Here is a 23,647-nt window from a genome sequence, read left to right as displayed (position 1 = left end):
GGCTGACCACACGTCCCCTAACAGTCCCACCCTCGGTCTGCCCTCCAGGGTCCCTAGCCCCACTCCAGCACTTACCCCAAGACTCCACAGCACGTGTTTATAGAGGAGTCCGTAGCATTCTGAATTTAAAGCTAAGAGGGCTCCAGCTGAGGCCGTGTGGCCCTTCCCGACATAAATCTTGACAGACAAAATAAGACTCTGGGCCATCGAGCTGTAGACTTTTAAGGGCAGCTCATTAAAGAGCAGAACGATCCAATATCCGTATTTCCTTTGTTTGTAACTTTCAGATTTTCTTTGTTAAGCATTCTCTCATTGTTATTTTCTTCTTCAGATTTCACACTGTATTTTTTTTGACATCTGGGAAAAACTGCAGAAGGACATACTGTGGTAACAGCAATCACAGCACCGGTCATAATTTTCTCCACATTTTGAAAGTATTTAATTCCTGGAAGAATTGGATCAATGGTGTCATTCAGTGAAATGCAGCAGCTCATTTCCATGTGTTGCCTACAGTTTTCTCCTGGCTTCCTAGAGAACTGAATTTAAACAACCTATGAAACATGGGAAAATAAGGTTCATCAATAATGTTCAGTAATATTTAATTATCTTCGTTTTAGTCCATGTTTACATGATACCAAACAGATGCATTTTTAAGGATGATTCCAGTGCATTTTGGCAAGAAGGTTTTTTCCCTCCGAAAATGAGAACCAGAGCTGCTCACAAATGTCACACAGGAAAGTCATATCAAATGTATTTTTTCATCATATTGAGGAGTGTTTATGGTCTGAATCTTCAGTGTTAGTCAAGATTGAATATTGAACTTGATTTCAAAGCATTTTCATTGCATAGCAACACAATATGTCAGCGTTTTGGAGCCTTCTAGTTTGGTGGAAAAGGCATGCGAGGGCTGTGGGCACAACCAGAGTCCCCGGCACCTCTGAGGAGCTGCTTTTGGCCTTGGAGTCTGGGCCAATCTGATCACCAAAGTCCGGATCTAACTGAAGCTCACCGAGAGGCCTGCAGCCACCAGAGCAGGTCGAAGCCAAGCTCTGATGCGGACCCCAGGAACTCTCCTCCGAGACCACAGCCCTGACGTTGATTCACCCTCGTAAGTTAACTTTGGGACTGAAATTGGAGGGCCTGTTAGAAAACACTCCTCACCCCAAGCACCCCCCCCAAGAACACGGAGTCTAGGGGCTCAGAACAGGGACAGAGGGAGGACTTGCCTGCTCTGGCCAGGTGACCCCACCGACAATGGGGTTCCTCGCCTCTGGGGAGGCGTCTTCACCAAAAAGTGCAGCCGGAGCTGTGACAGGTCAACTCACCTGGCGAGTTCGGCAGCCAGACTAAGAGAATGAAGCACTGGCTGTGGAGGGTGGTTACTCTCCAGTGCCCCCTGCCCCCCCGTGCCATTCTCTGCCCTGTTCTACTCTGCTCTGTGACTGGCATCGCCCGGGGCCCCTTACTCTCAGGAGGGTTAGGCCAACGGGATCCTTGGGCAGGACACTGGGCAGCAGAAAGGAGTCTCCCGGTGCCCTCCCTGGGCTCTCTCCCCACCCCGCCCCACTCCTCTGGCTGCCTCCTCTACAAGGGCAGCTTCTATTGGGCACCACTCCCTTCCAAGGCTCCCACGCTCAGCGCCCACGCCCGCTCCTTCCCTTGCGCCCGCAGGGACGGGAACCGCTGGGACCCACACGCCCTGGCTCCTGGGCCCCGGCTGCGCCTGTGAGCGGCCCCTGCTAGCTCCGCTCCGGCTCCGGGCCCGCTGCCTCTTCCGTTACCTTCTGCGTCGCGCTGACAGGTCGGGAGGCAGACACGGGCACACTTGCAAACATACACACACATGTGTTTACGTGTGGGACTCGAGAGGCCTCGTTCCTAGTGAAGGAACCTTGATTTCCACAAAAACTAGCTAAAGCCTGCGGGAACTTTCCCTGGAAGGAAGGCAAGAAAGGGAGGCGGGGAGGGAAGGAGACGGAGGCAACGTTTTCTTTGCCTTAGTACAATTTTATTTTTTCGCTCTTGATGTCTGATGTGTGTTTAAATAATAGATTCTAGTTCAAATAAAATAAAGTTAGGCATATTTTTTCATCAAAGGAATGCTAGTTCTCAAATCCTTCATTTAGATTTTTAAGATTTAAACTAAGATTTCTTAATTTAGCCAATTAGGAACAAGGGGCAAACTTCAATGCACTGTTTCCAAGTCAAGAGTTAGTAACACCTGACCAAAATACAGTTATTTAAAAGCTCTGCACCTATTTAGGTAGAAAGCATGTCCTGGTGCCTCAACCACCTGTGTTATCCCTAAAATGCAAGACAATATGTTTTGCACACTTGCCAACATCAACTTATGACAGCGTGAAATGAACAAAAACAACCTGGGTGAGCATTTAAGAACCGTTAGAATTTTAAAAATCACTGCGTTCATTGTTGAAACTTGTATTTATTTCCCTTAGAGCCCATATCATTACAAGATTGGTTTCCTAACTGAATGTATTCCAAGGTTGGCTTTATCTTATAAAAGCTTTCGAGATTAATAATCGGTTCTCGCATTGCCAACGAGAGCCGACAAACATCATCACTGCCACTATTGTCATTTCTTCAGGTTTTCAAACGCCAGTTTCATTCCCAAAGCTGCTGACCTGATGTGCACCATGAGCAGGAAACAGATGTGTCCTAAAGATAGTTTTCTAATATTTTGTGTATATTTACTACAAACAGACAAAAATTAAAATAAGAGCTTAACATAAAATAAATTCTCTGAAAAATGTTCCCAGATTGTGGGTGTACAGAATTTAACAACAACAACAACAAAAACAAACCTTCCAGGGTTAGGTTTCAGTCTTTGCAACCCATTTATTGTGTGGCTCTGAGTTTCTGGAAACTAAAGTGAATTAGAAATGCCCACCCAGCCTTTCTGATGGGAAAAATGTGAAATTCAAATGTAATGATAATAAAAAATTCTCCATAATTATAAAATATCATACAAATACAGTCTTCTTCTGTGAATATTTACAAAGTGAAATGAATGTTTAACTCCTCCTAAATTTGGAAAAAGACTGAATCTTTGCCAGTAATGGCAAAAGACAAGGTCACTCTGAAGCCTTAATATAAGGGCAATAGAGGACCCAAAAGGGTAAAACAGTGCAAAGACCCACCTGTATAGCCAGGTAGGTGAACACTCCTAACCCCACCTTGTGTCTCTGCCTAGACCGTGCCATAGTGTGAATGATGCCTGGGATCCGTGTGTGCGTGTGTGTGCGTGTGTGTGTGTGTCAGCGTGTGAAGCATGCTCACAGTCCCACCTGCGTTTTAAACGTTAGGAGCCAACCAGACTCAGTTTCCTAACTTGATTAGGTTTTGACTGAAGAATTGTTAAGCCTTCTATTTTTTTTTTTTTTTAACAATTGTAATAAAATCTTAAGACTCCCCTGGAATAGTGTCCTTTCAAGTCTCGATGTCATTTTGCCGACTTTGAATTCCATTCAATTGCTTTCTAAAGAAGAGTTAGCATAATTCTTAAAATAAGCAACCGGAGTTCATTACAGACCTTGGGAAGTGGCTTACTTGCTGGGATTTATTTCCAGTGTGTCTTCCTGTTTTCAAGCTCAGGACATCTAACTTTATTTGCATGTTTATCATCACAGTGAAGGGCAGGGCTGAAGCAAACGGGGGGACCTTTCTTTGCGCACCCACCTGCCCACGTCTCACGCTGCTGTCTGGAGCCTTTCCCACCGAATGTGCCTCTATGTTTTGTTTTCTCAGGTACCTCATGCAAGCGCCTTAAAACTTTGTGATCAACAGAGATATTCTGAGTGAGTTTTATACTATCACTGGTTCTAACCAGTAGATGTTACAGAATCAGTGCCTCAACCAACTACTATCACCAAACAAACCATATTCGTTTCAAAGAAATCTGGTGGCTGGTTTCTGTTTTATAATTATTGTCAGGGTAGCATTGCAGGTTGCTCTCCAGAATCTTTACACACATCGACTTGAGAACTGAAACAGGACATAGGATTTTTCACTTGTTCCCTTGTTATTTCTTTTACATAATTTTTAAGTTATTTTCTTTGTAGTTACCCTGGGGGTTACTGTTAACATCTTAAAACAATCTAGTTGGAATTAATTTCAAGAGTATATAAAAATTTGCTCCAATATAGCCCAATTCCTAACCCCTTCCTTTGTACTACTATTGTTAATGCAAATAATGCTTTAATAATGATAAGCTCACCAACATAATTTTGTAATTATTGCTCTGTATAGTTACTTTTAAATATGATAAAAGAAAAGAAACAAAATACACATGAATTCTTCAGGTTATATATGTAATTACTCTCACTGGTGTTCTTTATTTCTTTTTTTTTATAGTCTTCACCCAAGAATATGTTTTTCATCAATTTTTAAAGAGAGAGAAAGAAACATTGATCGGTTTCCTCCCATAGGTGCCCCAACTGGGGATCAAACCCACAGCCTATGTATGTGCCCTGACCAGGAATTGAACCCACAACCTTTTGGTGCACAGGATGGACAACATTCCAACCAACTGAGCCATCCAGCCGGGGCTGTTCTTTATTTCTTCAAGTGAATTTGAGTTACTGTCTAGTGTCCTCATTTAAGAATCAAGGACAGCTTTGTTATTTTTTTTGTTGGTTTGTTTTAATATGTGTTTATTGATTTCAAAGAGAGGAAGGGAGAGGGAGAGAAAGACAGAAACATCTTTGATGAGAGAGTCATTGAACAGCTGCCTCTTGCAGGCCCCCTACTGGAGATTGAGCCTGAAACCCAGGCACGGGCCCTGTCCGGGATTCAAACCTTGATCTACTGGATCCTAGGTCCACACTCAACCCCTGAGCCACATCAGCCGGGCTGCTTTGGTATTTCCTGTAGGGCTGGTCTGCCAGCAATGACTTAGTATTTCTGTATGTGGGAATGTGGGAATTTGTCTTTCTCTTTTCAAGGTTAGTTTTGCTGGGTATAGTTAATAGCCTTTTTCTTTCAGAAATTTAACTGCTATCCTACTCCATCCTGGTCTTCATGATTTCCAAAGAGAACCCAACAGTCCATCTCATGAAGAATCCCTTGCACACGATGAGAACTTTTATCTTATACTTTTATTATTCTCTCCCTTTCTTCAGTGTTTTCAAACATTCAACAGTTTGACTAGATGAGTCCAGGTGTGTCTCTCTTTGGATTTTTTATTTTTTTATTTTAGTCATTAAACTTCTTGGATATGAATGTTAATATTATTCACCAAATTTGTACATTTTCATACATTATTTCTTCAAATATGCTTCCTGGCCCATTTTTCCCCCTCTTCTCCTTCTGGGACTTCCATCACTCACAGGTTGGCCCATTTGATGGTGTCCCACGGGTCTCTGAGGCTCTGTGTATTTTTGTTGTTGTTGTTTGTTATTGTTCTATCCTCAGACTGGACAACCTCTTCAGGTTCACTGGCTCTTTCTTCTGCTAGTTCACATCTTCTGTTGAGGCCCTTCTAGCAAATTTTTATTTCGGCTGTTGTATTTTCAACATTATAATTCCTATTTTTACTGATATATATTGTTTATTGATATTCTATACTTGGTTTTGCATCATTCTCACACTTTTATTTAATTCTTTGGGTATAATTTCTTTAGTCCTTTGAATATGTTTATTACTGATTTGAAGTGCCCTCCAGCAAGTCCACCACTTAGGATTTCTAAGGGACAGTTTTCATGACTGCTGTGTCCCTGTGTTTAGGCTATACTTTCCTGTTTCTCTACGTGTCCTTTTCTTATTGAAACTGGACATTTAAAATATTGCAATATAGCACTTCTACAATCAGATTCCTCACTCCCTGGGGTTTGTAGTTATAGCTGTCTGGGTTTTTGTTGTTGTTGCTGCTCCTGCTATGTGTGTTTATTGAGTGACTTCCCTGGACTAATTCTGTAAAGTCTTCATTCTTTGTTTTTTTATGGCTGCTGAAGTCTCTCAATGATTAGCTTAATGGTCACTTAATGATTAAACAGAGATTTTTTTAAAATGCCTTGGAACATTAAGTCTCCCAGCCTTTGCTAAGGGCTCTCTCCGCATGGGAGGGCACCTCTTCAATGCTCCAGCAGGCAGCTTAAACTCTGCCTTAGCCTTGACTTCCTGACTCCTTCAAGGTCAGCCAGAGGTGAGAGATGGGGGTCTTCTCAGAGAATGCACACAGCCCTGCACATGCACATGTTTTTCTAGATTCTCAGGAATATGTGGAACCTTTTCAAGTCCCTTATGGACATCTGATTGTCCAGTTTTTTCCTTTTGTGATTTTTTTGGTAAGCTTGTTGTTAGCTTCACTGGTATTGCTACCTCTGGCTATTAAACAATGGCCATTGATTTAATTTTTTCTTTACAAATGCTCTTGAAACAGGGCTACTTTCACAGTGCTAGCTCTGACTCAGCCCAAATGAAGACAAATCTTGAGAATGGAGCTTTTTAGGGAGATGCCAATCAGGACAAATAGTGATGAGGCCCTTGGTTTGAGGATTTAGGGAGGTCAAAGACTTCTGCCCTCTACAGAGGCTGCTGGACGGCCCACTTGCAGTTATTCTAGTGATGAGGCTGTTTGCTTGCAAGGTAGCACAGAGTTAAGAGGAAGGGGATTGAAATAGAGCAAATTAAAATGCCAGTTTGTTGTGATCCAGCTGGTTTTCTTGATTTTTACAATTTTTGCAAGTCTTTGTTTAATCCCAGAGTTGTGAAAGAGTTGATTTTGGCAAACTTTTGCCAATGTTCTCATGGCTTTTATGGAGCAGCAGATTTCTGCAGGTACTTACTCTGTAGTCCCAGAAATCCTTCCCCCCTCCCCTGTTTATTTTAATATTCCATTAATATGTCTATTACTATCATCTATACAAAATGCGTCTTTCATTAACACATTTTCACAAAATAAAAATACCATATTTACTCAGAAGAGTTAACTTTGATCACCACAAAGTAGAAAATTCTAATTCACTTGCTAGCTTTTGGTAATATAAAATATAAAACAATCTGAGCACTAAGTATTGTTGAGATGATAGGAAAAATCTAAATATTGCTACTCTAGATAGATTGAATTTATGTCAAAAATTTTTACTCTACTTGTATGTGTGTGTTTAGGCGGGGTGGTCATTGTAAAAATGAGTTACAAGATTTTGTATGATAGAAACATAAATATCCAGTTATGATATAGTCAGGTGCCAGATATATGTAGTTTGCAATTTCCCAGGCCTGTTTTCTAAGCACTTTTTAATTGAATTTATTGGAGTAACACATTGGTTAATAAAATTACATGGGTTTTAGGGGTACAGTTCTACAACACATCATCTGTATATTGTATTGTGTGGTCACCACTCCAAGCCAAGTCTCTTCAGTCACCACCTATCCCCCTTTTACCTCCTATACCTCCTCCCACCCTCCTTTCCCTCTGGAAATCGTCACACTGTTGTCTGTGGCTAAGAGTTTTGTTTGTTTGTTTTTGCTTAATCCTTTTATCTTCTAAGCACTTTAGTGTCTAGTTTTGCTAAGCACTGATCATGATTCCTAGACTAATTTAATATAATTTATTTTTTATAAATGTATAAGGGGTGCATTTTGTATGTCCCAACTCAAATAAAAATTTTAATCTAGTTCCAGTCAGCCCCCTGTAAGCACAGGTGTGCTGGGCGGGAGTGGCTATTTTCCTTTCCACATTAGCACTGTCCTCCAGGTACCCAGAGCCCACCTTCGGGTGTTATAAGTGGCCTAGATGGTTGACAGTTATGGGTGGAGTGACCCCGGCCACACCCAGGACAGGACAGCAGCTGGGATAGCTGGTGGGGGCCTTTTAAGTCACTGAGTCCTGATAGGTGCTCGGCTCTGCTTACTGGTCGACCTGTGAAAAAAGGGCAGGCACTGAACGGGCTCTGGTCCAGCTGCGAGGCGCCGGCAAGTGCTGGTTTGCTTTAAGAATGAACTGGGCCATGTCTGGATGCTCTCCGCCTCTAAACTGCAGTCACTCTAGGTCCAGATCCACCCCATCATAGGATCCCCCAATTTCTCTCCGCTCTTATCACTTTTATGATTCTTTTCCATCCATGGAGTTCAACAACTTTCTGTAGCTCTTTGGAAAGGAAAACGCATTCCTTTGGTTATATATCCTTCCATTTTCCTTTTCTTCTCAGCAGTATTTAAATTGGGAGGGTGCGGGGAATAAAAATAAAGTCAACCCGAGAAAAAGACAAAGGAAAGAGGAGCCCCTGGCTCTAGCCTCAGGGCCGCCTACACATTCTGTTCCAGGAGCGGGAGCAGCTAGTCAGGGCCTCGTGTCATGGAAAGTCCAAGATCTCCTCTGTTCGTGGTCTTCGCCCCACACGACAGACTTGGATGACTGTGAGTTCATGGCTTCCTTCATACCAGGAATCAACTTGGGGACCAAAATGCTTAAAATGTCCAATATTGACAGTATATCTTTACTAATTTTTTAATATATATATTTTTTTATTTTAGAGAGAGAGGGAGGGAGAGAGAGAAACATCATCGGCCACCTCCTGCACACCCCCTCCTGGAGACGAAGCCCCCAACCCGGGTATGTGCCCTGACTGGTGATCTCCTGGTTCATGGGATGACATTCAACCACTGAGCCACACAGGCCAGGGCTTTATTAATTTTTAAATATCTATTGTATGGTGTCCAATGGGAGTATCTAAAACTTCTTTAGGCATCACACTAGGTGTCTTTATTTTCATCTTTTTTAAATTTTAAAAGAATCACCAAGTATTATTTTTCTAGACTATTTGTGCTGTTTTGTCAGAGACAAATGTCCAACCTCCCACCTTTACTCTGGCAGTGGATGTATTGTACCTACTGATAATAAATAGTAATAAACTTCCTTACAGAAGCCATTGCACAGACATTCGGGGGGCAGAAGTTTCACGGTGTCTTCACGGGTGTCATACATTTCGTTTCCTCTGCTACAAAAACCAGCTGAAATCCAGCCACTGCAGGAAATGGGGAAGAGCAAATAGTAAAAGCAGAGTAGAAAACGTTTTGAACATGTCCATCAGAACTGTGAAAATAGCCTGTGCTTGTGAGGAGTCCACATTCCCCGGCACCCTTCTAAGAGCCTCTCAAGTCTGGTCCGGGCCCCACGTGCCTGACGTGCCTTGGATTCCATCCCACTGGGCCTGTCACAGCGCCTCTGCCAGCGGGCCTGTCCCCGTGTTCTCTGCCTGTGAACTCGGTGCCACCCTCCTGCGGAGCGAAGGTCCAGCCGCCGTCTCTATGAACCCCGCCGTTCCCTTCCTGTTAACTCAGTCCTTCGGCCCAGGGGTCATCAGGTGCCATTTGAAAGGCCACCCAGGTAGCCTGTCATTTCCTGGAGGAGAGGGCCAAGCCCGGTAACATCCCTGGGTCCCCGGGAGGTGCGCGGCTTCCCCTGTACAGAAGGAACGCCGGAGCCGAATGAATGAACTACGTGGGGCCCATGCTGCGGGAATGAAAGTGAGCAATGGACTGTCTTGGGATCGCTTATGGTCTGGTGGAGCGATGAAAAAAGCCACATAATTGTAAGACAAGCTATTTAGTGTCATTGTTTTAGCACCAAATTATAGACACGCTTTCTCTTTATGTATTTGCTTCTTATTAAATACTAAAGAGTATTTCCCCACATACATATTTAGTCACTCAGTCCTATTCCAAGAAATACCAGTCTTTTCAGTTTGAGTACTAACTAATAATTTATTTGTTGCAATCCTACTTGATTTAGAGCCTGCCTGCTTGATAAATTGGTTAAAGAAAAATAACTCAACCTGTTCAAATAATCCTAGAATTTCCTAACGGCTAAAGTAGGATGAATTCACATTTCAAATCAGGGGATCTAGCGACCCAGCTAACGGGCTGCTGCTCCTCAGCAGCTCCTGTGAGTCAGATGCCACGGAGGGAAGGCTCCTGCCAGGGCACCACCCTGGACTCGCTCCCCACCGGAGCCGAGTGTGTCACCCACGCCAAAGCCTGCCAGTAAGTTTAGGGAAGTTTCCTGCAGTACTAATGACTGAACTTCACCAGGATGCTAAAAGTTAAATTCTTTTCATTAGTATCCGTTGCCCAAATGTCTTTGGACCAGGTTTCTGGCACTGACGCATTCAGGAAATAGGGCGGGAGGAACACCTATTTTATATTTTAAGTGAAAAAACACTCACAAGAACATTACGCAATAACCAAAAAAAAAAAAGTTGGTTGGTGGTGAAGCTCAATCACATCTTGTGACTCTGTTTTGGTTATGGGAGAAGCAATCTCAGGTTCTAGCCCTGCAAGTAATATGGTACTTTCACCAGACTGCTTAATGTGACAGGTTTAAAATGATGTCACATGTCAATGTTAGACGTGAGGACACAACCGCTTGTTTTCTGCTCCTAATTACAAGTGGAAGAAATTTACGGACAGCAGATTTCAGTAGAAAATCAACTACCCTACTCATTTTTGCCCTGGAGTCCCGCACACAGCAGGAGTTTACATATTATGTAACTAGACTAAGCTACCCCCATGGGTTTGCCCTGTGAGTTACTGTCACAGTCCTTGGAATGCATTCCCCTGAATGCGTACATAGTAACATTTAGAAATCTGAATCTTTACGAAATCTTTCTAAAAACAGAAGCCGCTCCAGACAGTACCACTTACATTTAATACCTTAGAGTCGGGAGGGGGGATGAAACACACTTTTTAAAAAATATGTTTTTATTGATTTTTGGAGAGAGAGGGAGAGAGGAAGATAGATATGAGAGCCGAACACTGATCAGCTGCCTCCTGCACGGCCCCTACCGGGGATCGAGCCTGCAACCCGGCATGTGCCCTGACCGGGAGTGGAACCAGTGACCCTTCGGTGTACAGGACAACACTCCTACCAACCGAGCCATACTGGCCAGGGCAACGAGCACTTATTTTAAATGTTTTTTTAATTGATTTTTTTAGAGAGAGAGGAAGGGAGATGGAGAGAAAAACATCCATGTGAGAGAGAAACATCAATTGGCTGCCTCCTGCACGCCCCCTACTGGGGCTCTAGCCGGCAACCTGGGTATAACTGGGAATTGAACCTGTGGCTTTTTGGTGCATGAGACAATGCTCAGCCAACTCAGCCACACTGGCCAGTGCATGGGACAATGCTCAGCCAACCCAGCCACACTGGCCAGTGCATGGGACAATGCTCAGCCAACTCAGCCACACTGGCCAGTGCATGGGACAATGCTCAGCCAACTCAGCCACACTGGCCAGTGCATGGGACAATGCTCAGCCAACTCAGCCACACTGGCCAGTGCATGGGACAATGCTCAGCCAACCCAGCCACACTGGCCAGTGCATGGGACAATGCTCAGCCAACCCAGCCACACTGGCCAGTGCATGGGACAATGCTCAGCCAACTCAGCCACACTGGCCAGTGCATGGGACAATGCTCAGCCAACCCAGCCACACTGGCCAGTGCATGGGACAATGCTCAGCCAACCCAGCCACACTGGCCAGTGCATGGGACAATGCTCAGCCAACTCAGCCACACTGGCCAGGGCTGCACGTATTTTAAAGGTAATTCTCCAGCAACAGCTGTTTTCTCCATCTCCACATGGCCTCGATTTGACATGAAGATCAATAAAAATTGCCGTAAGATTCATAACACATATGAAAATTAACATTCACTTTAGCCACAGTAGTGGTGGTCATCACCATTAGTTTGTAAGTCCTAAAGGAGATCAAATGCTTATTAACCCCCCAAAAGACAGGGAAAGTTCCCAGTAATTAAAACCTTGGTCATATTATAAGTATGTTTTAACCCTACTTTATTTCAGTAAGATATAACTTTACAATTTCTCTTTCATTTCTTTCCTTCAATATATTGCCATTTCCTAGAAGTCCATATATGTATACACATATGTATGTGTAAATATATACATATACATATACACACAGATATATGCACACTATTATCTGGTCTTGAAAACTGAGCAATTTAGAGAAATTTCTCTGCAATAAAAAACAATATTTTAGAATTAAATATTTATTGCAGTTTTAAATATCTGAGCATTAATCCATTAGTCAGTATTTATTAATTATTGTGCAAACCCTGAGGGCCATGCTGAGAAACACCACACCTAAGTGAGACTACAGACAGGCGGGTGGGATGCACCCACGAAAGGGATCCCAGCAGAGCTGCCCCAGGAAGGCGCAGCAGGAGGCCGGCTGGGGACACCTGGTTACAGAAGGTGGGAGAGAGCCCCGAAAGCCAGACTGGGGCCGGAGAGCACTGAATGCCGGCGAAGAATCCACAGGTAACGACACTGAACTATGAGCCACTTTCCTAGAGGTCCATTTGGGCAGTTTTGAAACTAACGCTGAGAAATGAAAAACGAATGAAAGCTGGAACCAAGGAAAAGAGAATTTTCAACATACAGGGCGCCCCCCCCCCCCAAATGTACACACCCTTTAACAGCTGACAGCTCAGCTTTGAAAACGAGAAGCATTTTAATAAACTGCCTTTTATAGTCGGTCCAGGCGTGTGCGCCTTTGGGGGAACCTGCGTGTACCAGGCAGCGAGTCACCTCCGGCAGGTGAGCGAGGAGAGCGATTCCTTGGCTGGCGGCCTTGGCACCTCTCGGCGAGGCCCCCCCGCTGCCGATCCTCATCAAGCTTCTCCCACGCGTGTCCTCTGTGGGTCACGCCCGTGGGCTTCTCCCCTCCCTTCCCGGGGGCGCCGGGACCGCGCGCGGCACCTGCGCTTCGCGCTGGGCAGCCAGGGCTCCTTTGGGGGGCGCTCGCGCCCTGCTGGCCCCGTCCCGCCGGGGAGACTCGAGTGGGCCTGACGGCCGGGCCCCGCGCCCTCAGCGCGCTCCTTCCAGCCTCGGAAACGCTCGAAGCGAAAGGGCTCGGGGCCTCGGGGCCTCGGAGGGGCCCGCGCTCGGCGGCGCCGGCGCGTGGACCTGGCTCCAGACTCGGGAAGTTGCACAACTCAGCAGACGAGGCCCCGGGGCCCCAGGGGTGGCCCCAGACCGGCCGTGGCGGAGCCAACTCGGCCCCGCGGCGCAGGGGGGAGGGGGGAGGGGGGCAGTGCCCTGACTTGGGGCGCTGCTGACGACAGCCCGCTGCGAGCAGGGGAGACGAGGCAGCGCCCCGCGTCCGCAGGAGCGCCCGTCGCCGGTGCACAGACACCCCAACTCCGCCGGGACAGGCGGCCCAGCGCACCCCGCATCCCGGGGGCGCTCCTGCCGCCCCGCACGAGCTCCGCCTCCCTGCCCCGCGGCCCGCGCCCCGCTCCCTCGGGCTCAGCGCGCCCGGGGGCCCCGGGGGGGGATCTCTGCGGACACCCCCGTCCTCCCGGGGCGCCGCGAAGGCCGCGCTCGCGCCTAATCGGAAGCAGAGCCCTGGGGGCGTGTCCAGGGGGTGCGCCCCCTCCCCGGCCCGCCCCGCGCGGTGCGCCACGGCCGCCGCCAAGTCCCGGCGCGCGCAGGACACGGGCCGAGTGGGAACCCGCCGCCCCGCGCAGCCTCGGCCGCCCGCGCCGTGGGACCCGCCACGCGCCGCCCCTGGGGCCCGAGCCCCGCGCTTTCCAGGTGCCCTCCCTGCCCGAGCCGGGGCGCGCGCGGGGTGCGAAGGCGGAGCCTCGGGGCTGCGACGTCCTCCCCAAGGTCCAGCCCGCGCCCATCCTCCTAGCACCTTCGGGAGCCCGCACGGCCGGGGATCGCCTCTCCGTGGAAGGCAGATGTCCCTTTAAGGTTTGCTCCCAGCGGGCGGACTTTAGCCTAAACACCGGCCGCGAACTTGGCTTTATTTGTCCATGTCTCCGACCGAGCCTGGGAGGCTGCCAGGCGCTCCAGGGAGCAAACGCGCGAGGGGGCGGGCGGCGTGGCGCTGCCCGGGGATGTGACCGGCGCGCCGCGGACCTAGAGGCGCCCGCGGACGACTCGGGAGACCCGTCGGCGGCGGCTGCGCGCCCGGCCCGCGGGGCAGCGCCTGAGACCCGCCCGGATCCGACCGTCCCCGGCGCTGCGGACATGGCCCCCCGGCGTCCCGCCCGCCCGGGGCTCGCCGTCGCCTGCTGCTGGCTCCTCACCGGTGAGCGACCCCAAGGTCCCGGAGCATCCCCTGCGCGGGGCGCGGGGCGCGGGGCGCGGGGCTGGGGAGCGAGGCGCGCGGGGCGCGGGGCATGGGGCGGGGGAGCGAGGGGCGCGGGGCCGGGGAGCGAGGGGCGCGGGGCCGGGGAGCGAGGGGCGCGGGGCCGGGGAGCGAGGGGCTCGGGGCCGGGGAGCGAGGGGCGCGGGGCGCGGGGCCGTGGCCCAAGCAGCCGGGCGCAGCCGAATCCACTGCGCGGCGCCCGGCGCGTCCCGGCAGGTCCCGGGACGCGGAGGAGTCTCGCTTGCTTTGGGCAGGAATTAGTTTTGCGGTCGTTTCACAACCCTCCGCCCCGGCGGCGCCGAAGCTCCCGAGTGGACGGACTGTCCGGGTTGGGGCTGTTCGGCCGGCGCGCGCTGCGTTGCAGGGCTCGGCCGCGGGCTCCCCTCCTTCCTCCTGGAGGGAGGTGCCCGGAGGGCGCCGGGCCCAGGGCGACGTCCGGCCCTCGGGTCGCTGCAGGGTGGGCAGCACCGGCCCCGCCGCCCAGCTTTCGGACCTTCCCGCTGCGCCCGGGACGGGACGTGCGGGTGTCGGCGCCCGGGGGCGGGGCCCTGAAACTGAGGAAGGAACCGTGGGCATCTGCTCCTGGGCGACGGCAGGGCTGGCTCTCAGGGAAGGCAGGACAGAGCACGGTTACCTGCCTAGAAAGAGGTGTTTCTGAGGAGGGGCTTTAAAAGCACAGCGGAGGCGCAGAGTTCCATGCGCTTTAAGAAAGGCTGGAGCCTGGTGCTCTGGACACCCCGAGGCTTCCCGGGTGATGAGCCCGCGGTCCGAGCTTCCCCGGTGGCTGGCGGCCGAGGCAGGGGAGGCAAGTGGGGCGGCTCTGTGCTCTTCAAAAAGCGACCGGATGCGTGGTGTGATGAACGGGTGGCTTCCGCGTGTATCATCAGAATCGGGTGGTTCTGCGCCCTCGGCCGGCGTGCCTGTTGGTGCGGTTCGTTCAGCATTCTGCTCCCTAAAGCAGGGGCGATCGGCCGGGGACGCCTGGCCCCGACGGCCAGCCTCGTCCACTTTTATGAAGGTCACTTAGACATGGATTATTAGCAAGCAGAGCTTTATTTTTTTTCAGAGTGAGATGGAATAAAGGGAGTTCATTACGAGCTAGTGTCTCTTCATCCAGGCATTTCCCACTTCTCAGGAAATGTCCGAGAGCCTGAACAGCGGTGCCTTCGGAACCGCTCAGAGCGGGCGAATGGTTTAATTTATCAGCTGCTGTCCTGCCCTTTCTGCGTCTGGCCTACAGTGCTTTCTCGGGCTCGCATTTTTTGGAGGTCGCTTGCCTGTTTCTGTCGTACAAAACCTGAGCAGCTTACAAACTATTCAGACGGTGTCTTCTTCATTCCACCGGACGAGCCGTCGGTGGCGCAGAAACGATCCAATGATATCTGCACGTCCTCTGGAAAGACAAGGGCCGGACCGAAAACACATTGGTTTCACTACTGGTTACAACAGTGAAGTTACAATTTCACACAGATTAGTTACGTATAGTTTTGTTATTTATCCAGGTGGTTATTTATATACCGATATATATATAGAAGCATTTTTAGGTTCCACTACCCTCTCTCTCCACGCCGACAGCTGTCACAAGTTGCGCACCGTGGGTTTGCGGCGGCTGCTGGGATAAAATGTTTTGCTGGACCCAGGGAGGGACGTACAGGAACATGGCGCATAGATATTTTGAAATTATAATATTCGTTCCTTTTGTGTGTGTGTGTGTGTGTATCTATATTTTACTCAACCCTATTGAAAGTTCGAACTTAAAGGGTAGCTGAGCAGCATCGGCAGTTTCCTCATCTGTGCTATATTTATGCCTGTTTCACAATGAGAGGATCTGAAATTTGGCTATTCGTTCTTCTCTTTGCCGGTTTCCGGTCAGTCACCACGTTGTCAGCTTCTTGGAAACTCCTCACCCCTACATCGCGTCCACACCGGGGCTGGGGTCTCGTCGGGAGCCCCCCCGCTCCTGCAGAGAGCTCTTCCCTCCGGCCGAGCCCGGCCTCCAGTCTGTCCTGCTCACGGCAGCGCTCATGACTCCGTAGCCTTTAGTCAGAAAGCTCCGGTGGCTCTTTGTCATCCTCAGATAAAATCCAGAATTCTCGCCTGACCGCTCAGGGCTTGTCCTGACCGCCCTTCCTCTCCCACGACCCTCCTGTCAGTTTGCTGTTGCTGATGTAACAAACTGCCTTGGGTTTGCTGGTTTAAAACAAGACAGATTTCCTACCTTCCAGCTCTGCGGGGCAGGAGCCTCTCTGGGCTGAAATCAGGGTGTCGGCACAGCTGTGTCTCCTCGGGAGGTTCTAGGGCAGAATCTGCTTCCAGCTTCCAGAGGCCGCCTGCATGCCAAGGCTTGTGGCCCCATCTGCCACCTTCTAAGTCAGCAGAGTGGCATCTACAAATCTTTCCTCTGACTCTGACTCCACTGCCCGCTTCTTACAGGAGCCTTCTCATCACCTGAGGCCCACCTGAGTGATCCAGGATAGTCTCCCCGTCCCAGGATCCTTAAGTTAGTCACATATGCCAAGTCCCTTTGCCATATAAGCTAACATATTCACAGGGTCCAGGGGTCGGGGCACGGCCATCTTTAGGGACCATTGCTCTGCATATTAAAACCCCTCAGCAGCCGGGCGGAGAGGCCCAGCTGGCGGAGCGTGATCCTGTGCACCAGAGGCTGCTGGCCGGACTTCCGGTCGGGGCACACACCTGGGCTGCAGATCCCGTCCCCACTGGGGTGCCTACAGGAGGCAACTGGTCTATGTTTCTCTCTCTCTCTCTCTCTCTTCTTTCCTCTCTCTAAAAATCAATTTTTAAAAAGTTTTTAAAGAAAAAAACCCTGACATAAACGTCCCATGACAGCAGTCACACTTCTTTACTTCGCCCATATTCCTCCTGCTGGTGTTGCTACGGTGGATACGGCCTCGACGTTGTACCCATCTAGAAGGGATCTCCACCCTGCCTTCCCACCTCCACTGGCATCTCAACAAACCTTCTCCGGCCTTCAAAACCAGGTTCGCATCACAGCTACAAACCGCCACCTTCCCAGTGAGCTCGCCTTAGGTTTAGGACTGTCTTGTCTTGGTGCTTTCCAACATTTAAAAATGATTCCTTAGGAAAGATGTCCTCCCTTATGTCCAGATAAAGCCTTCGTTGTTATTGTCTCTATGCCGAAGTCCCAGCAAAAAAACTTGTGGCACTTATAAAGGATCTAACTGGAGACAGTTTAATAAAGGGACTGTTTGCAGAGGAGCTGAGGAGACGGGAGCCCACACAGCAGTGGAAGAAAAGCCATTACTGTCCCTGGCCCGAGGAGGGTGCCCTGCCGGCTTGACCTAGAGCTCTAGCTATGGGAGGGGGGCCTTGGGCAGGAGCTGTGGCCCCTGGAGGAGGAATGAAGCGAGTGGCCGAAACTGAAGCCCAACAGGGAGGGAGCAGGGGAAAGAAATACCCCTTTCCCCCCATTCTCTAGTGTTGAATCCAGTCCTCCCACTGGCCATGTCCAAATGGCAGACTTCAACCTCCCAGGAGACAACGGTCAAACATACAACAGAGTAAAACTAACACAACTTAATGATGAAAGGCACATTTCTGTTGGCAACATATTACGCACGAGCCCCTGGGCCAAGAACTTTGCATGTATTACTTCATTTCAACCTTAGAAAAAGGGAAAACTTTGGAACTATTATCCATATCATATTTTAGAGATGAAGGAACCAAACAAGGTGAAATTAATTTATCCAAAGTCGCACAACTGGTAAATGGCAAATCCTGTGCTCAGCTCGGATCTCTGACCTCAGCCCTCATGCTCTGAAATAATGTGTCATCTAGGCTGTCTAAATGGAAGTCCATTTCCTGCTCGCTCAGCCCTCCCAATGTTAAATCCAAGAACTGTCTAAGACTCTGATAAGGCTCTAGTTAGTGATGCAAGTGAGTCTGTTATTTTCATGACTTTAGGGATATAGTGGAATTAATGACGTCTTACCCTGCGTTAAGTATAACTCAAATGGGAGCCCTGCCTCTGGTTATTAAGAATATAAATATAGAATAGCCCCTACTAAAGTGACAGTCTCTCCTTCCTAGAAACATTTTAGCCAGCCTAGAAGTAAGGGTCTTCTCCTGTGACCTTCTCATGACCTTCCTCATGGCCAAGATCTATTCCAAACGAAGCCCAGTGAGGCCACGGCTGAACATGGGAGGAAGTCGGCCACTTACCTGGAACAAAAATGTGACCTCCAATGGCGTACAACGGATGGTCAGGAATCACTCAAGATGGTGAAACCCTTTGGTCATTATAACATCTGTAAACACAGCAATAAACTCACAGGGCTCTTGTTAGTTTGCTGTTTAGTAAATAGGCAGGGAAAGTACCGATGACATACTTACGCTTAACTAGGTCGCCTGGCTCTCTTCCCTGATGCTACCTTGGACCACAGCTGGAAACTGTTGGTCTGACTTCCGTAGCTGGATGACCCTCTGCCTGCGTTTCTCCACCTGAAACCCAACAGACTTCCCATTAGGTTTTGAACTTGATGAATTTTCATACGGCCCTTAAAACATCTCATAGGATAAAGCAGCTCAAGTTCAAAATACAGGGCGAGGCAAACGTAGGTTTACAGTTGTGAAGAAGAGAAACAGAGTTGATTTTTGTGTTATATTATTTTCCATAGGAACAACTGTAAACCTGCTTTTGCCTCACCTTGTATATTCAGAAAATTAGGGATTAAACTGCTTTTCTTTTCTTTTTTTCTTTTTTTTACCTATACTGTTCATCTGTATGAAACACAAAATAGGGTGTTTGAATTCATGTTAAAAACTTGAGAAGAGAGATGCTTGGGGTTGTGCCACTGTGCTCGAGGAGAACGCTCTCCCGTTCCGAGTGGTCTGGGACTGAAGACCTGTGATTGCTCTCAAAGCAGGTACAGCGTCCAGACGTGGGAATGAGCAGAACATGTCCCTGCCTGCGCGCCTGTTGAGCTCCTCTCAGCTCCTGTGTTATGCCAGCTTCTCTGAGGTCCCTGGGCCTCTGCCTAAGTTGCTCACATTGCTACTGACCCTCAAGTCCCCCCACAAATGTCATTTCCAAGAAACCCATTGGACTAAACTGGACCCTCCTCCCCATGAGACCCAAGGACCTTTGCTTCTATAACATACCATGGTATTATAATTAAAGACCTAGATGTCTTCCCAGCTTGAGGTACATTCTGTGAAGCCAGGCTTTGTCTGTTAATTCTCCTTAGCATCTAAGAGTAAATTATTGAATGATTCATGAAAGAATAGACTATAGACAACTCGTAAAATACCTAAGGGATCAGATTGTCTCCATTAATTATATCCCCACCTGGAATATATATATATCTTCCCATATTTATACCTAATTGAATGGAAGCTACCATCAATTGAATGATGCACCATAATTTAATCACTACTAAGAAAGGAAAGCGCTGCCAATCCAATTATAACTGCAAGACCATTAGATGCCTCCCAGTTCCAGAGATGTTGCAACGCAGGAAAACATGCATCTGATCGTTACCATCAATGGCATACAGTCTACCTACGTGGCCACTTTGTATCACATTTCTTTGTGTCTTTAGAAACGGCATCATAAGATTCGAAACACACTCCTTCTGGGTGCAAGTGGCATTGCGTCTGGATACAAAGACTCAAGCACTGTCCCTCTTAGCTCTTGTCCAGAGCCACGCTTGTATCTGCTTCGGGGGCTAACTGCTCCTCTGGCCCCAGCAGCCTCACCAGATCCCAAGAACAGAGTTTCCTCTAAGTCCCTTTAAAAGGAGCCTCAGGGGAAAGGAGACAATAAGCAAGAGACGGTGCCAGCTGCGCAGGACGATGACTGGCTTTGGCGAGCCCTGGCTCTCTGTCGTGGTGGTGGGTCACGCAGGGCTGTGTGTGTCCGAAGGGACCTAATGCTCATCTAAAGTCTTCTGTACTTTGAAAGGAAGAGTCAACATCAACTATGTCTTAAAAGGAGATTAACACGTATATGCTGGTTGGTGTTAATTCGCTTTAGCGCTAAAACATGAACATTGTTTTATCTAAAGAGTAGATCTCTGTCTGCAGAACAAGTCAGAAATCTGAATTGAAAAATCGCTGTAATTCTGATATGGAAAGGAATGGAGACACTTGCTTTGTTTGTGTGAATTAGCTGAGATCTGCTACAGTAAATGCAAATACTTTAATTTCAGTAGGGCAGCTAAATCACATTAGAAGGTCAAATGATAAAGATGACTGAACTCTGCATATTTTACTGTAAATCCTATTATCTAAATACAAATTACAATGTACTCTCAAAATTATTTTATTAGGTATAATTTTAGTTTGCCAAATTTGAAAACACCTGGGACTTGGCCAGTCCTTAAATTTATATATTTTGTCATCTTTTTGGTAAAATGGCCCTGTAATATACAGGGATGCATCCAAACGGAGACACACCCACACCCACACCCCACACACACACTTTTGTGGATAAGATTTTGTTTATTTGGTAGGAGGTTTTGTATTGTTTGGTGACAATTGCAAGTAGGTATTTTTAATCACAGGAAATTTAGTGAGTACAATTCCTTAAAGAGAAAAAACACGGAAACTTTCCCTTTAGCTGAATAATCCTCCCATCGTCCCTGTAGCTTGACTTGTGGAGGTCACAAGGGCATCTTTTTACAGTGTGAGGTTAGCACATTCTCTCTAAATAAACAGCTGCCTTTCCTGCTAGATATTCATAACTAGAGCTCTGGCTACTTATTCCATAAAGACCATTTCCCAAACCATGTATAATAACAGCAACTGTTGTTATACATTATTTTAAAAGATCTCGGGGTCTTTCCTTCCATAAGATGTTTTTAAAATAATCATTTTTCTATCCAAGAATGGATATCTCAAAAAATTGAAATAGATTTCTAGAAACTTACCCTAAGAGTAATCTTCTTTTTAAGTTTTTAGTAACATTATAAAGCAGAATGTGGCTTCCTAATGGTAAGATGTCAGGGACAGACAAGCTACCAACTCTGAATTCAAGGAGCACTAAGGACCGCTCCTTCTTTCATGTAACAACTGTGACGATGGACCGGGCGCTGTGCTGGGTCCCAGGAGCACAAAGACATAAAAGCTGGTCTCGGCCCTTAAGAGGCTGGAGGTCCAGAAAAGCAACTGAAAACAAAGAACCTGTGATGGGCAGAGCCTCAGAGGTGCCCTGAGGAGGAAGAGGATGACGTTTAACAAGACAGCCTCAAGCAGTTCGCCTCATAATTTAAATAACATTTTTTAAAAGAGCCACAGGATGAATGGACAATGCAGGTTTTCCACAGTTGTTTATTTAAGAGCAGTTCTTAGCTTTATAGAAAAGTTAAGCAGAAAATACAGAGCTCCCATATAACCCGCCCCCCACCGCACATCCATGCTTTCCCGTTGCTACCTCCTGTTAATGAGATACATTTGTTACAACTGATGAACCGATATGGCTACATTATTTTAAACTAAAGCCCCTAGTTTATATCTGTGTACCTTCCTGTGGATTTTGACACATGCATGGCGCAGATCCTCCATTACCGTGTCCTACAGAATAGTCCTACTGTCCTAAAAACCTCCTGTGCTGTCCCTGCCCATCCCTCCCTCCCTCCCTCCCTCCTCCCCTCATGCCTCCGGCAACCGCTGCTCTTTTCTGTCTCCACAGCTTTGCCTTTCCCAGAACGCCACGTCGTCGGCATACACAGTACGCAGCCTTTTCAGGATGGCACGGTTACGCCCTTTGCTTCCAGTGTCTTTCCTTTTCAGCTCACCCAGTCATGCTAACAAAAGGGCTCTTGCCACGATCATCGGTGATACCAGCCGCCCTGATTCAGGCCTCAGTGTGTTGACCCCTGAGCAGCATCTGACACGAGGGTCGCTGCCTTCCCAGGACTCCCCACTTTCATAGTCTCCCCTCCACCAGACCACCTGTTCCCTCATTTTCCTTTGACAGTTTCTCCTTAGCTACTCAGCTTTGAATTCCAGCGATGTGTTGGTGACCTCTGTGCGTAGCCCCCATGAACTCTGGGCCCCTGGGCCATGCCCAGCATCCGGTGCCACCGCCACAGCTCTACCTTAATGTCCTGCGGTCACCGCTCACGTCGCATTGCAGACGGATTCTATCTACCACACCCTCCCCGCGCCCCACCCCGCGCATCCCCACGCCACACCCATCTCTGTGAACTGTAATCCCGTCCTTCCAGTCTCTGCTACAAAATATTGGTCATAACATTTTAGAAACATTTTCTCTTGTATTCCACGTCCGATCTGTTAGCAAGTCTGCATTAGCTCTGCCATCATAAAAGTGCTAGGCGACATCCTCTCTCCTTCAAATTCTACCACCCAGGCCCAAACCACCATCTCCCGTCTAGGTCACCCACACGCTTTCGATGTGGAAATATAGGCGTATTTTCCTAAAGTGGAATATTGGGTTTTTCTCAAGGGTTATAATGGCGACCTAGGCTGGGCAAAAGGAAAACTGCTGAGAAGGAAAATATAAAGACTTTTAAAACGCGATAAAAGAGGGAGGAAGGCCGCGGTGCCTCAAATCCTCTGGGATGGTTTTGTTCAGATCCAGACCTGAAAGGAGACAGTTAAGGGAAGTGGCCGTGGTTTGGAGGTGATTTCAAGAGCCCACCTGTGCCCTGCAGGCCTGGGAAGAGGAGAGGGTGTGCCCTCAGGCAGGTCCGAATTTTAATGCTGGTCATGTGATTTTCAACTACATTTCTTAGCTTCTCTGCAACCCCTCTTCTTAAATCTATAAAATGAGAAAGACAAATATTGACCTTGCAGATAAGGGTTGGAAAGAACATAGGACTATTCAGTGAGCGGGAAGCTCTTCAGCGAAAACCCAGCATTTATTAAGCTCGTACTGTGTGCTGCCCCTGGGATTCTGTGGGCTTTAGCCGTTGGCTGACTTTGGAGGGAGGCGCACTGTATTCAGAAAGGTGACCAAGGGGAGCCTCAAAGGACCTCTTCTCCCTGCCTCCCTCTGCCAGGCAGGAGTTCTTCTCGGTTAATGGGCACCTTTTAGAAAGATGCGGTGGCCTTTGGAGAGGCACGGGGGCTTCACACACTGGCGAGGTCAGGTCCCTGCGCAGAGAGAGCGGCTGGACCCCTGGCCGTGGCCGGGGAGGCGGGTGCGTGGGACTCGCTGAGGGGCCCTGCGGGCCGGGAAGGCGGGGGGCACGGAGTAAACGGGCCCTCATTTGCACTAGACCTTCAGAGGGGACCACTCTGTCCCCCGACAGCCTCTGAGGACGACCCCTGAGGCCTGAGCCCAGGATTTGTGCGGAAGGCAGGTTCCTCCCCATCCCGGCCTCCCCGGGTCAGGGTGACGAGCCTTCCATCCACGCCACGCACCGTCAGCCCGGAAAGGCGACGGCAGGGGTGTGTGCGGGACTCCTGCGCCCTCCACCCCGTCGGGACTCTCCAGAAAACTCTGCGGGGCTTCTTCCGTCCGCCGGTCTTTTAAGGAGCAACCCCGGCCTCTCAAACCGCC

General features: G+C 48.6%; 1 protein-coding gene across 1 annotated transcript in view; it reads left to right on the top strand.

Moving 5' to 3' along the window:
- Positions 1 to 13,644: 13,644 nt before the first annotated feature.
- The window catches only part of ITGA1 (integrin subunit alpha 1), a 128,380-nt gene continuing 118,377 nt past the window's right edge, over positions 13,645 to 23,647 (top strand). The window contains exon 1 of the mRNA XM_087815266.1: positions 13,645 to 14,079. Within this exon, the coding sequence (XP_087671392.1) occupies positions 14,019 to 14,079 (61 nt within the window). The 5' untranslated portion in view covers positions 13,645 to 14,018. The remainder of the gene's footprint in view (positions 14,080 to 23,647) is intronic.

Source organism: Miniopterus natalensis, chromosome 3 (genome assembly GCF_054644295.1).
Source record: "Miniopterus natalensis isolate mMinNat1 chromosome 3, mMinNat1.hap1, whole genome shotgun sequence".
Lineage (NCBI taxonomy): Eukaryota > Metazoa > Chordata > Mammalia > Chiroptera > Miniopteridae > Miniopterus > Miniopterus natalensis.
This window is presented reverse-complemented; position numbering and strand designations above follow the sequence as displayed.